The 12,607-nt window shown below is 39.2% G+C and overlaps 1 protein-coding gene and 1 non-coding gene across 2 annotated transcripts in view; both read right to left on the reverse strand.

Moving 5' to 3' along the window:
- Positions 1–619: 619 nt before the first annotated feature.
- Positions 620–12,607, reverse strand: part of LOC6505194 — a 63,602-nt gene continuing 51,614 nt past the window's right edge. The window contains 3 exon segments of the mRNA XM_044717409.1: positions 620–3,061; positions 6,542–6,667; positions 6,730–7,256. Of these exon segments, the coding sequence (XP_044573344.1) occupies positions 2,326–3,061; positions 6,542–6,667; positions 6,730–7,256 (1,389 nt within the window). The 3' untranslated portion in view covers positions 620–2,325.
- Positions 7,905–7,976, reverse strand: Trnap-cgg. The gene has a single exon. It is a non-coding gene; the product is annotated as a tRNA-Pro (tRNA).

Here is a 12,607-nt window from a genome sequence, read left to right on the forward strand (position 1 = left end):
CGTTTTGCAGACAAAAGACGAACGCGTGTTTCCTTTTAAAGTTTCATTAATCAATGGGGTCCTTTTATACATATCTCACTGTGAGTGTGAGAGGATATGGCTCCTGCGGCTGTGGCTGCTGCTCCTGCCTGTTTTATTATTTCAATTGCATGGATAGACTCAAAAATATGAAGCATCATTTATCAGGCCACCGTTTGGCAGTGCTGTCTGGGCTGTGGATTTGAAATTGGCAACGACAATGCCGTGATTAATGGCCGTCAAAAGCGAAAGAGTCAACAAATGTCAGCCACCAAGCTGGCACATTTCTGTACTGCAAGAAATTGTAGCATACTTTTGTGGATGACGGCAGCCCTCCCACCTCCCACTTGAAAAAAAATAATCCAACACTTTTGATTTAATTTTTGTGAAATTTTTGTTAATTACATTTATTGTTTCATTTTTTTTTAATATATTTTTTTTTTAAATTTTTTTTTCTTTAGTTTTGATTTCTTTCATTTGCATTGCTCTTCTTCATGTTATTATTGTTGTATTTGTTTTTTTTTGTTGAAACACACACACAGATTCAATACATACATATATAAGAGTGAGTGGGTGTGTGTGTGTGTGTGGATAGTGTGTGTTTAGATCCATGTATAATGTATAAGTCTAAGCGGGTTTATCTTACACTTTTAAGATAGTTTTTTGATTTAACTTTATCCATATAACAATACGATACAAAAAAAAAAAAAAACGAATGGGTAATCGTTCTTACTTAGATCTGAGATTATCATATATATATATAATATATTATTACGATATTTAACATATTCGGTAATCCATAGATAGGTAGTATTGTTTATCAATTATCATTTATCGTTTATCAATTATCGTTTATCGTTTATCGTATAGATTAGAGACTGATGCTTATACACACACTTTGGTTTCTCCTAATTACGCATATTGATTACGCTTTTTTTTTTAACTTTATACTTTAACTTTAGATTGCAGATACAAAAAAAATATATATTTAGAACGTACACCCACGTATACACATATTGTAACTAGTTTTTCTTGGTTATACATTGTTTTTTTCTCCTTTTTTTTTGTTTTTTTTTTTAGATACACACACAAAAGTCCTTAGCTTTACATATCCACTTTACATATAATAGTTCTCACAAACGGAGGATCTAGAAATTGGGATATTTCTTATAGGGGGAGGGGGACTACAAGTTGGATCTCTAAATTTATAGTTTCAGCTTTTTTTTTCAGTGTTTTTGTTTTTCTCTATACAACGTCCGCCGTGGAAAGAATATTCGCTATCCGCCGGTTAGCCTCGCACTAAACTAAACTTAAATAATAATCAACAACGGTTGCTCCAACAGACTTAAAATGGAATCAGAACAAAAATTAGATGCGCTTAAGTCGTGTGCAGAATGTTATTCAATATTTACATATAAATATATTAATAAATATACATATTAATATATTTATTTCAATATTTCAAGTTCACTTTGCCAATCGCCCGCTAGCTTTCTCTCTCTCCCTTCTCCGGCCATCATAGATCCTGGCCTTGTAATCGAAAAATGATCGGTGGGATCTCGATAACCGATAGACATCTCTCTCTCTCTCTTTCGTTTTCTATCTCATGCTTTTTTTTATTTATTTCTTTTCGTTTTTTTTTTTTTTAACTTTTTGGCACTGCTTTGAATTTATTTTGGCACCGCACGCTTCGAGCGTGAAAATAAAATTATTTATACATATATACGATAAATATATAATCGATTATAAATATAATCTATATGGAGTATGACGAGAAAAAAAATTTCTTATTGATTTTGCTCTAAAAAAGTCAACAGCTTACAGGGAAAAATATTTACAGGTCCTGGGAGAACACAAAAATCATAAAAGATAAAAAAAAAAAACCTTAAAAGCATATATCAGGGGGTGGGTGGAAGGATGGTTTTTAGGAAGAAAAAAAATGTTTTTAAAAATACAACTAAGTAAAAAAATATTGTCGCTTAAATGTTATATCGTTCTAGACAGTAGGTTTCTTCCTTCAACTTCAGCAAGCAGTTCGTGTACTTCTAATAACTAAAAACTAGATCTTCTCTCTTTTCTTTTTCCGATTTTCGATTTTTCCGATTTTCTCCTTTAACTATAAACCTAAAAAACTAAAAAACTATAAAACTATAAAACTTTAAAACTATAAAACTTGAACTCAGTCAAAGCAAACGAAGAGTTGAATTTCGATACCGCATTTATCGATCGACCGGATTCTTTCCTTTCCTTTCCGTTAATCGTGATTTTTTTCTATCGATTTCTATCGATTTTTTGTTTGTTTCATTTTCAATTGCGGTTGTAGAACTTTCTTTGGTAGCGCTTGCAGCCACTGCTAATGCTGCCAACGCCTCCTCCTCCTCCTGCTCCTCCACCGGATCCACCAGCGGATCCACCTCCAACGACATGTCCACCTAGTCCACCTCCTACTCCCGCTCCGCCACCGCCCAAGCCCAAGCCCATGAGCTGCTGCTGTTGCTGTTGGTGTTGCTGGTGATGTTGTTGCTGTTGCTGTTGCTGCTGTTGTTGTTGCATCCCAAAACCGCCGTAGAACGGTTGCTGTCCCACTCCCACTCCCACACCAACGCCCATCACCGATCCTTGTCCAGCTCCGGCAGCACCCATGCCCAGGGCTTTATTTTAGCTGGACGCTCCCAGCTGATTCTTCATGTGAGCGGCGGCGGCGGCAGCGGCTGCTGCTGCGGCGAACGGTGATCCGCCTCCGGTCGGTGTCTGCGGTCCATTGTTGTTGTTGTTGTGATCACCGGGTGTACGCGGTCCGTTCACCATGCCACCGACGCCAACACCCACTCCATTGACATTCGATCCAGGTCCGCCGCCGAGGAGACCGCCGGGCGCATTCTGGCCGCCGGCTGCTCCGGTGGGCGAGCCCTGCCCCAGGGAGGAGACATGGCGCTTCAGCATCGGGTGGTTGGCCATTGAGGCGAAGACCAGACGCTCCTCGTAGTCGTACTCGCACAGGATCTTGTTCTCGCAGAGATAGAACCGATCGCCCACACAGAATCTGCAAGAATATTTAGAAAAAAAAAAAGATTTTATTTTTTATTTCAATTAAAAAACAAGCTTGAAAAATAAAATTCACTGTTCCCTTGCCCCTGAAATCTCATAGGAAGTGGAAACGATTTTTCCACACATTTAAGCAAGTAGAAGCGAAGTATCCTGCGCATCCTTCGCATCCTGCCGAGCCTGGATCCTGGGGCGGGGCCTGGAGCGGAGATGCACAAAGACAAAGATGACAATTGACAGCGGTTAGGAACAGTCATTTGGCTGGCAACTGTTACTCCAGAGTGAGATCCGGTGAGATGGATGTCAATGGAAAAACAAAAGGACCCCCCCAAGGAGCCCAGGATGCCAGGATACCAGGAGACAGGACCAGCCAGGACAACGACAAGGAAGTCAGATAAGAGCCGGTAAACGTCGCTCTTCGCTGTCATAAAAAAATAAAGAAAAAAGTTTGCGGAGTGCAGTATTTCAGGGAACTGCAAATAAAGTTCCAGCCAATCGTCCTGGCCTGGCCAGGAGTCGCCGTCCTTTGTCACAATATTTATGTTAGCACCTGTGCGAGCAGGTACGAGCCAGCCACGCCCACACTGGGCAACAGCAAACAGAAAAGGGGGTTTGCACTCGAAAGCCAAAAATAAAAAATATAGAAATATAAAGATTAACTTTTGGAATCAGACGAATTTTGTATACACTTTTGGGTGGTATTCGAAGGACTTTTCCAGTTAAATAGATTCCAAGGCTTATAAGGAAGTAAGGCTTCTGGTTTTTGGGGTAAATCTTGCCAAGAAGTAGTGGATATATGTCTTAAAAGTAAGAGTCAATAGCTTTAAAGCCAAGGGAATAGAAGAGACTGCAAACAATCGGACAGGTTGGCGGACAGACGGACACTTAGAGGTTTCTGAGCATCCAGTTGCCTTGCAGTTAGTTTGAGGGTTAGTTTAAGGACTAAAATATAAAATACCCTATCTAAAAAAATAAGAACCTAATGGATTACCTTTTTCTCTTCCCTAAAATACCCCCCAAGATTTATGTCTCTCAAGCACTTAACATATACCCTTCGATCTACATACATCAATCTTTGGGGGACAAACAAAGCCCCATTCCTCCGTCTAGGCAACAAAAATAAACAAAAAATATAAAGAGAAACGTTTAAAAGTTTGACAAGTACATGTGGCATTTCCATAGATCCGATCCCATGGCCATGGACATGGAATGGGTAAATCAGCTTACAGCAGACTTACAACGGATATGAAATTTGGCTTTTGATTTACGTCAACATTTTTTGGCCTGCTGGTTTCAGTTGCGTTCAGTTGCTGCCCAAAATCGATTGACGGACAGAGGGGGCGTGGCACTACGTCCATGCAACCATGGAACAGAAAACCCATCCACCCACCCATCCACCCACCCACCTACCTACCTACAAAAAATGTCCATATATCGCTTTGTTTATCTACCAAAAAAAATAAAAATAAAAAAAAGAGTCAACAAAGTTTTAAAAAAAACTTTTTCTTTTCTACTTTTGCATTGAGAGCACCTGTGACATGGACACGGCGGACAGGGACATGTTGATAAGTGAGTCCTTGTCTGGGATGTGGGTGTGTGTGTGTGTGAGTGTGTGTGTGTTTGCAGGATTCGCACATCCGGGCAAGAGAAGAAACCTACAGCAAATTGTCAACAGGAAGTAACCAAACGGCAGAAATACAAAAAAAATAAAAATAAAAATAAAATCGCAGAAAAAATTGTTGCCTGGACGAATGATTTGACTTCAGAACAGCCTGGGATTCAGGATTCAGGATCCTGGGTAGAGGATGAGGATGTCGTCGTCGCTGAATGTTCCTGACGACAGGAAATTATGCAAACCTCACCAGACGGAACCAACTGCAATGCATTTTTGCAACATTTTTCCCAAACAGCAACAGCAACAGGAGGAAGACTCAACTGGAAAGGAAAACTCTCTTCGCTTTTTTTCCCATTTTATTTTTCATTTTTTATTTTTTGCGAGTGTGTTGTTTGTCCAAAATGAAAGCCCGCATTTTAAATGTGGCCAAAAGCATTAAAAAACACAAAAATAAATTACCAGATGTGGGATGAGGGGGAAAAAAAATGGGGCCGCCGGCCAAACGAACACGCCTCAATGGATTTTTTCGGCAATGGAATTAATTTACGTAAAAAATTGATTAGCCAATGGGTTTGTGAAGGAGAGAGAATGTTATTTTTTTTATCCAAAGAGTAATATTTATAGAGAAAAGTTCTGAAACTTTTGCATTAAAAACAAAGTGCAAAGTGCAAAGTGCAACTTTTGTTGCCAAAGTTCATTGGACTTTTCCGAAAAGAAAGAAACTTGATTCATATTTAAAGACAATTTTCGACATTTTTCCACCAAAATAGCGAAAACAAAAGGCCACCATCTCCTTCCTTGATACTCTCACAATATGCCAATATGTTTTAACATTTATTTCAATATTTTTTGTCGACAACGATGCCGTGTGGCGGCATTTTTAATATTTAATGTTTGGCTCCCTTGTTGTATGAGAAAAAAAACAAAAAAAAGGGGTGATCCATGGAGGCAGAGAGGCATATGTGCGCGCCCTCATTATTAATTCAGAAACCCGAAACGAAAACGAAACCAAAACCTGAAGCTGAAGCTGAAGCTGAATCTGAATCTGACCAAAAAGACCAAGAAGGCTACTTCACCTCCAACTCCAAGCAATACACTTATGGTATGGTGGAAAAAAAATAATATAAAAGAATGAGGAGTTTAAAGCTCTCCAGAGTGACATTTCAGCAATTGGCCAGGTCCCATAAAATATTCGAGACTGTGAGCTAGCTCTGAGGGTTCAATGCGAAATTTATGCGGTTTACATAGAAAATATATGACACTAAAGGGGTTTCTGCCACCAACTGCCCTCATATCACTACCAATGGGCCTCAGACCCAAAACAATGTGTAAACGATGCCAATAAAACTTCAACTGCCACTTTGGTCCTTTTTTTTTCCTCACACAATTAACAGGGGCTACAAATTGGCCATTTCTTTTGATTTTTATCTCTTGTTTATATGATAATTTAAAGGATTTATGTGGGAGATGAGCACTTTAGGGGGTACTTCTTGAATATATTGGGGGGGAATGGGTTTCTGAAATTGAATTTTTGAGAGGTAAGCTGGGGGTTTATTTTTAATTTATTGAATTTTAGAGTTATCTGTAGGGGTTAGGAGTTTATGAAGTAGTTTTTTTATGGATCTTATAATATTTTTAAATAGGAGTATCTTGATGGATGAGAATATAGAGCCCTTTTTAGGCAATTTTTTGAAGAAATTATAAACTACATAGGTTCTATGGTTCTTTTGTTGGAACTATTCCTAGTTTTCCTCTTTTTTCCACCTCCAAGTACTAATATTAGCTTATTTCTCTTGACACCTTAAATTCTTATAGAAATTATTAAAAAAAAAGACTGTCCAAGATGAAGTACTTAAAGCTTACCTGTGATTACATTGCTGGCAGGCGAAGCATTCCAGGTGATAGACATTTGTTCTGGCCCTCATGACCATCTCGAAGGCCGGAATCACCTTGCTGCAAGCGGCACAATAGCCAGTGTTGCCAAACAATCTAAAGAAAATAAATAAAAATATTAAATATATTACATATTATTAATAAAATAACTAACTCACCTCAAATAATCCCTCTTGCAGAGCATCAGGTTGCCCTTCGTATAGAGAGTGGAGCCGACCTCGCCCAGCCGGCAGTCACAGCAGCCGCACTTGAGGCAGTCCTCGTGCCACAGCATATCGAGAGCTCTCAGCAGGTAGCGATCTTGGATGTGCTTGCCACAACCGGCGCATAGTTGGCTGCCGTTGTTGTTGTTATTATTATTGTTGTTGGCAGCAGCGGCGATGCTCTGAATGTTGCCACCATTGCCATTACCGCCTCCACCGCCGCCGCCGCCACCACTTCCAACTCCACCAACAACACCACCTCCGCCGGAATTTACAACATTAACCACTCCGCCGTGGCCATTATTGTTGTTGTTGTTCCCATTACTGTTATTGGGATTGGGTCCATTGTTCTGGCCACCAGGATTCATGCCGGCGTTCTGCTGCTGCTGCGCCTGCTGTTGTTGCTGCTGCTGCTGCTGCTGCTGATTGGAGTTAAGCCCGACTAGACCGGGTTCGGTTTTGGTAATGTCCATAGTCATCATCTGGAAGAGAAGAAGGAGATGGGATTAGTAAGATATATTGGTATGGAGTATATATATAGAGAGGAATGTACATTGGCACGACTTAGTTCCACCAAATAGGGCGAAAAACACGCTATAAATGGCAACTTTGTGTGCGCCATCCATGCCGCTGCGGTCGCCGGCGTCTTCCAGATCTCCGAAATGCCAACATTCGGCACAAAAAACTTGTCATAATTATGGAAATTGACGCGTTCGTCATCGTCCTCCATTAAGCACTGCATGGTCTTAATATCAATTTAAAAGAAAATCTATTCTTTTCACAAAAAATTAAAATAAATAAACACAAGAAAGTGAATTATTTCTCCGTTCGGGAGGGAGCTCTTTTCTTTTTTTTTTTTGTTATTGAAAGAAAGTGTTGATTAAAGTTTTGACACGAGTAACGGTGCTACACAGATGCTAGCTTTCAGGCGACAGTGTTGGTAAAGGAAGTCATTTATTTTCCAAAGCATACTTTTGGGCTGATTTTGTTTAAATTTAATTTAATCTAATTTATTTGCTTTTTGAATATTAAAAAACATTAAATAACATAATAGTTATTTATTTTTAAAGTTATTATTTAAAAAAAAATAATATAAAATAAAAAATAATAATAAAAAAAATAGAAAACTTGGGCTCGTCCGGGAGTTGAACCCGGGACCTCTCGCACCCGAAGCGAGAATCATACCCCTAGACCAACGAGCCGATCTGAAGTTCCGCAGCCATATTACCAAACTCAAGGTCACCAGAAGCTATATAGCTTCTCTACCACTATTTCTATATCTTTTCTACCAATACTTCAAGGGTTCACTGAACTGGGTTAAAGGCCATAATCCTGGGAAAAAGAGGGTCAGGAATGGTAACTTGGTAATTTTTCGAAATACATCTGCTTTGGCTCGATAACGATAACTGGTGCGCGGAATCCGTTTAAAAACAAAACAAACGACCGGCAACAAATCAGTACAAACAATGGAAGCCCAAAACCAGGCGACGATTTAAAATAACGAGATTTATGACAAATTGGCGCCGCTGCCGGTTGCCGGCTGCCACTGTCATTGCAAATGACCCTTAAACCCCCCCCTCCTATATCCCCACTTAGCCCACACTTAAAACCCAAAAACCAAAAAAAAAAAAGCCTTGGCCCTCTCGCTAAATAGTTTGTTGCAATGTGCGAATGTTCCAGCCGCGCGAATGCATCGGGGGAAACCCTAAAAATATGCAACGCCAGAGCAGGCCGTCTTGCACCCACTCTACACTGCAAATAAATGGGGGTTTCTTAATAAGAAATTAATTATAAATTAAGGGAATAGCAGAGATTATAAGTTAAGAGGAGATTTTAAACAGAATCTTATAAATTATTAATTAATTATAATTATAAATTAATTATATATTAAGGGGATAACAGAGATTGGAAGATAAGAGGAGATTTATCAGAAATATAATTTATGGATATTATTAAGGCATATCTCATGTCTAAATTAGAATTTTTCATACATTTTTAATTAAAAAAAAATATATTTATTTTTCTAAGTGAAGAATTTAACCCTTTCCCTGGCTGGGGAAAAGTGGACACAATGTGTGCTATGTCTGGGCCTCTCTACGCTTTTCGTTGATTGCCCTCGTCCGTGTCCATGTCCGCGTTGTCCGTCTGTCCGCTTGTCCGCTTGTCCGCCTGTCCGCTTGACCAAATGGCTCGCATTAAGCCCTGCACCATGTAGCGCCAACTGTGACCTCGACCTGACCATTGGTGGGAGGGGGCAGCTGCTGGAAATGACTTTAATTAGAGGGTCGCCTCTGGAAAGCCTACTACCCAGACCCAGACCCCCAGATTTTCGGGGCAGAAAAGTCATCAGCAGTTGATGCCCTTAGGGGTGGAGGAGAGGGGAGGGGAGGGGATGGGACTGCAACTGCACTGCCGACTCATAAAAATTCAATCAAATCAATTTATGTAAATTTAACGCGACGCGACTCTGCCACCAACAAGGGGGCAGGGGGTAGGAGGTAGGCAAGCGCATCAAAACTCAATTTTTGGCAGCTGCAACATGATGGCAACCCCTTCTCTGGGGCTACTCCCATCTCCACCTCCTCCAATCGCCACAAATCGAGTCAGACTGTATTGTTATTTAGTTTTTAGACAAATAGATTTTCATTTGCAATTGCATTGAATATTTTATCAAGCCGCATAGTGAGTGTAGCCCCTCATTGCCGATTCATACATTTGACTCTTTCTTTTTGTTTCAGTGTACAATTAATTTATGCATTACATTCCCACAAAATGCTTTTCAATTTGCATCCACAATTTTGGGGTTTCCGATTCAAAGATACGATAAAGTACGATGGAATATGATCCTTTTTTTGGGCTTCTCCGATTCATATTTGATTGATTGATTTTAGTTTTTAGTTTAAGTTTTTAGTTACTAATACTACGGGGGAAGGGGGAGTTGCAGGGGTGGTCGGAAAACTGCAAAGGATTTCCGGACCCAACCCCTTTCTTCAGGACTAATTGCGCGACCAACGACACTCATTAAAGCCAATCAATATTCAAATTTCACGTGCCAGGAAGGGCCAGGCAGGGCCGGGCCGGGGCCAGAGAGGGTCTGGTAGAGTCCATAATACCCCTTAGTACCATATATAGTACCCCTTTGGGGCATTTTCACAGTTTAGTTTGCTAACCGAGAGGCGGTGTGTGGTTCGAGAGGAACTCGATCCGTTTGCCTTCCATTCCGTTCCGGACGGAGTGCCCTATAATTATGCATATGCATGTGACCCCTTCGGGTTTCAGGGTTTTGTGTCGCAACTTAAACCCTTTTTAACCCCAATTTCGAGGTCCACGAGGCTAGCTCAAAATTACACCTTTGCACGCAATTTAACGGAAGTTACTTGCTTGACCATTGAACACAGAGCCACTATACCCCCACTTGTCTTGGAAATTAAGTTGATTTCTGCGGTCGGTTATGTTTATGGTTTATTTATTTATTTGCTGCAATTTTGTGTCAGGTTCTAGGATCCTGCAACCCTTGTTTATTTTTTTTTTTTTGGGGAGAGTGTGTGTTTGGCGATTTTAATGACGCTAATTAGTGACGGAGCTCATGTGACAAACGCACCAACCCTTTCGACCCAGGGGGGGGCCTGGGCTAGGCTATTGGGGGTTAAATCACTGCACGTCCTGCTGACGTGTCTGGGCCTCCCCATACCCCTAATTGGTAATTAATTTATTTTGCATAATTTTTCGGGGGTAACTCTGTCTCCTCCCCTCTCTCTGTTGCAGTTTATTTACCTTTTTTGTTGTTTTTTTTTGGGGGCCTTTGGCCTCTGGATGGCGCAAAAGGTGTCAAAAAGTGCGAATTAAGTGCGAATAAACGTGCTGAGCGTGCAGGACAACTGGCCCCGCCCCCTTTTTACACACAGGACATCAGTCAGACACCTCTCTACCCCAACCCCCCTCTCTCTCTGTTGGCCGGCCACCTGTCGTCCCTCGTAAATGTTGCATCGAAGTCATGGCAGGCAAAAATGGAAATTTAATTCTGCGGCAGTACCAGTGCTGCGGCGGGAAAATGTCAGCAAAAATATTTTATAATGAAATTATGCAAAAATTCAAATGACATAAGTAGGCAAAAAAAAAAAAGTTAAATAAAAGGGGAATAATTGTTTTAAATTGTTTAAGGTAATTAGGGAGGGAATATGTTTTAAAAATTAATCAAAAATTTGCAAATAAATTGGGAGATAATTGGATAAAAGGGTTTTAAATATTATATTTCCTTTAAAAAATATTTAAAATTAATAAAGAGTTTATAAAAGCTTTAAATTTAAATCTTAAAAAAGCAAAGCAAATAATAAACTAAAAAAATAAACTCCAATTTCTTAAAGAAACGACTTCCACACGTGACTTCTCAGCCAAAAAAAGGCAATGTCCTGGAATGTCCTTTGCTCATGCAAGGCTTCCCACTGTTTTCTCCCCCTCCTCTCCTACTTTTTTTTTTTTTATTATTTTAATATAAAAAACTCTGAAAAAAACAACAAATTATGAGGGAAACACTACAGAAACTGAAGAGGGAAAAACAAAAAAATGAAAAACGTCAAGTACGCGACATGAAAACTAAAAACAAAGGAGGCTCACAATAAAAAAAAAAAGTATAAATAACAAGAGAGGAAATTAAAATAAAATAGAAGAAACAACAACAACAACAACGAGAAGAAAACAATCAAAATTCATTTTTTAATTTTTATGCCATAAAAATGCAAACGAAGAACAATTCCAAGGAGTGGGAGGTTCAAGTTTCTCCTAAGAGGGTTGGGGGCTGTTTTTTTTTTTTTGTTCTGACTCTTGTCCTGGAAAAATGGTCACCAGAGAGGCCAGCACGAAACAGGTGTATAATAGTAGGTGGTTCTGACTAAAAAAAATGGGAAAAAAATATGAAAAAAAATAAAGAAAAAGTTCTGAAACGGTTGCGACATGTTTCATGCCAGTTATATATATATGTATATATATATATTGTTTTTGTTCGTGTTTATTTCAGTTTGAAAAGTTTTCTTTAGGTCCTTTGGCCCGAAAGCCAGCCAACAAGGATAGCAACAACATGGAGGGAACAATTAAATTCCCATTTCATGTAATTGCGATATAGAGAAAATCCTTCACTTGAAGGTCCTTAAACTGCCATAAATACTAATCAAACTCAACTGCACGCCCATCGAATGCGATTCGACAATGGGAGGGGGAGGTCTTTGTCACAAGGACATACATATCCTGGCAGGCAGGACACTTGAAGGGCCATCAATATGTGGAGAAACACTTGGTCCTGTCAGCAACAGTAATCGACAGCCGGTATCCAGCGACAGGCGACAAAAATGGGGTTTTAGGATTTATGATTTTTAGTTGGGGGGGTTGGTTCTAGTTGGGTTTAGGGGTTAATATTTTTATACCTATATCCCTTAAATATAATACATTTATTTTATTTTTGAAGTATTATTTATTTTATAAATTTTATTATATATTATTATTAAAAAAGCTTGCAATTTTTTTAGGTTTCTGAAGTCAAGAAGCCCGGGAAGTGAGAGGGAACTCACTATTATTGTCTTAAATTTACTATTTAATTTAAATTCATGATTTATTATTTTAATTTTATTTATTAGCCTCTATATTCTTAACTATTTAAAAAATTTAAAAATAACTATTTCCATATAAACTAACTTTGTCGCCTGTTTAATATTTCTTTTGAATCTTGAAAATAAAATCCCCTTTATTTAGAAATTTCAGTGTCTGGATTTTGGAATCTGGTTGTGAAGTGCCAAGTGTCCCATCAGCACCTTGTTGTTTCAACAATTCGATGGAACAAATG

The sequence above is a fragment of the Drosophila ananassae genome, chromosome XR (genome assembly GCF_017639315.1).
Source record: "Drosophila ananassae strain 14024-0371.13 chromosome XR, ASM1763931v2, whole genome shotgun sequence".
Taxonomy (NCBI): domain Eukaryota; kingdom Metazoa; phylum Arthropoda; class Insecta; order Diptera; family Drosophilidae; genus Drosophila; species Drosophila ananassae.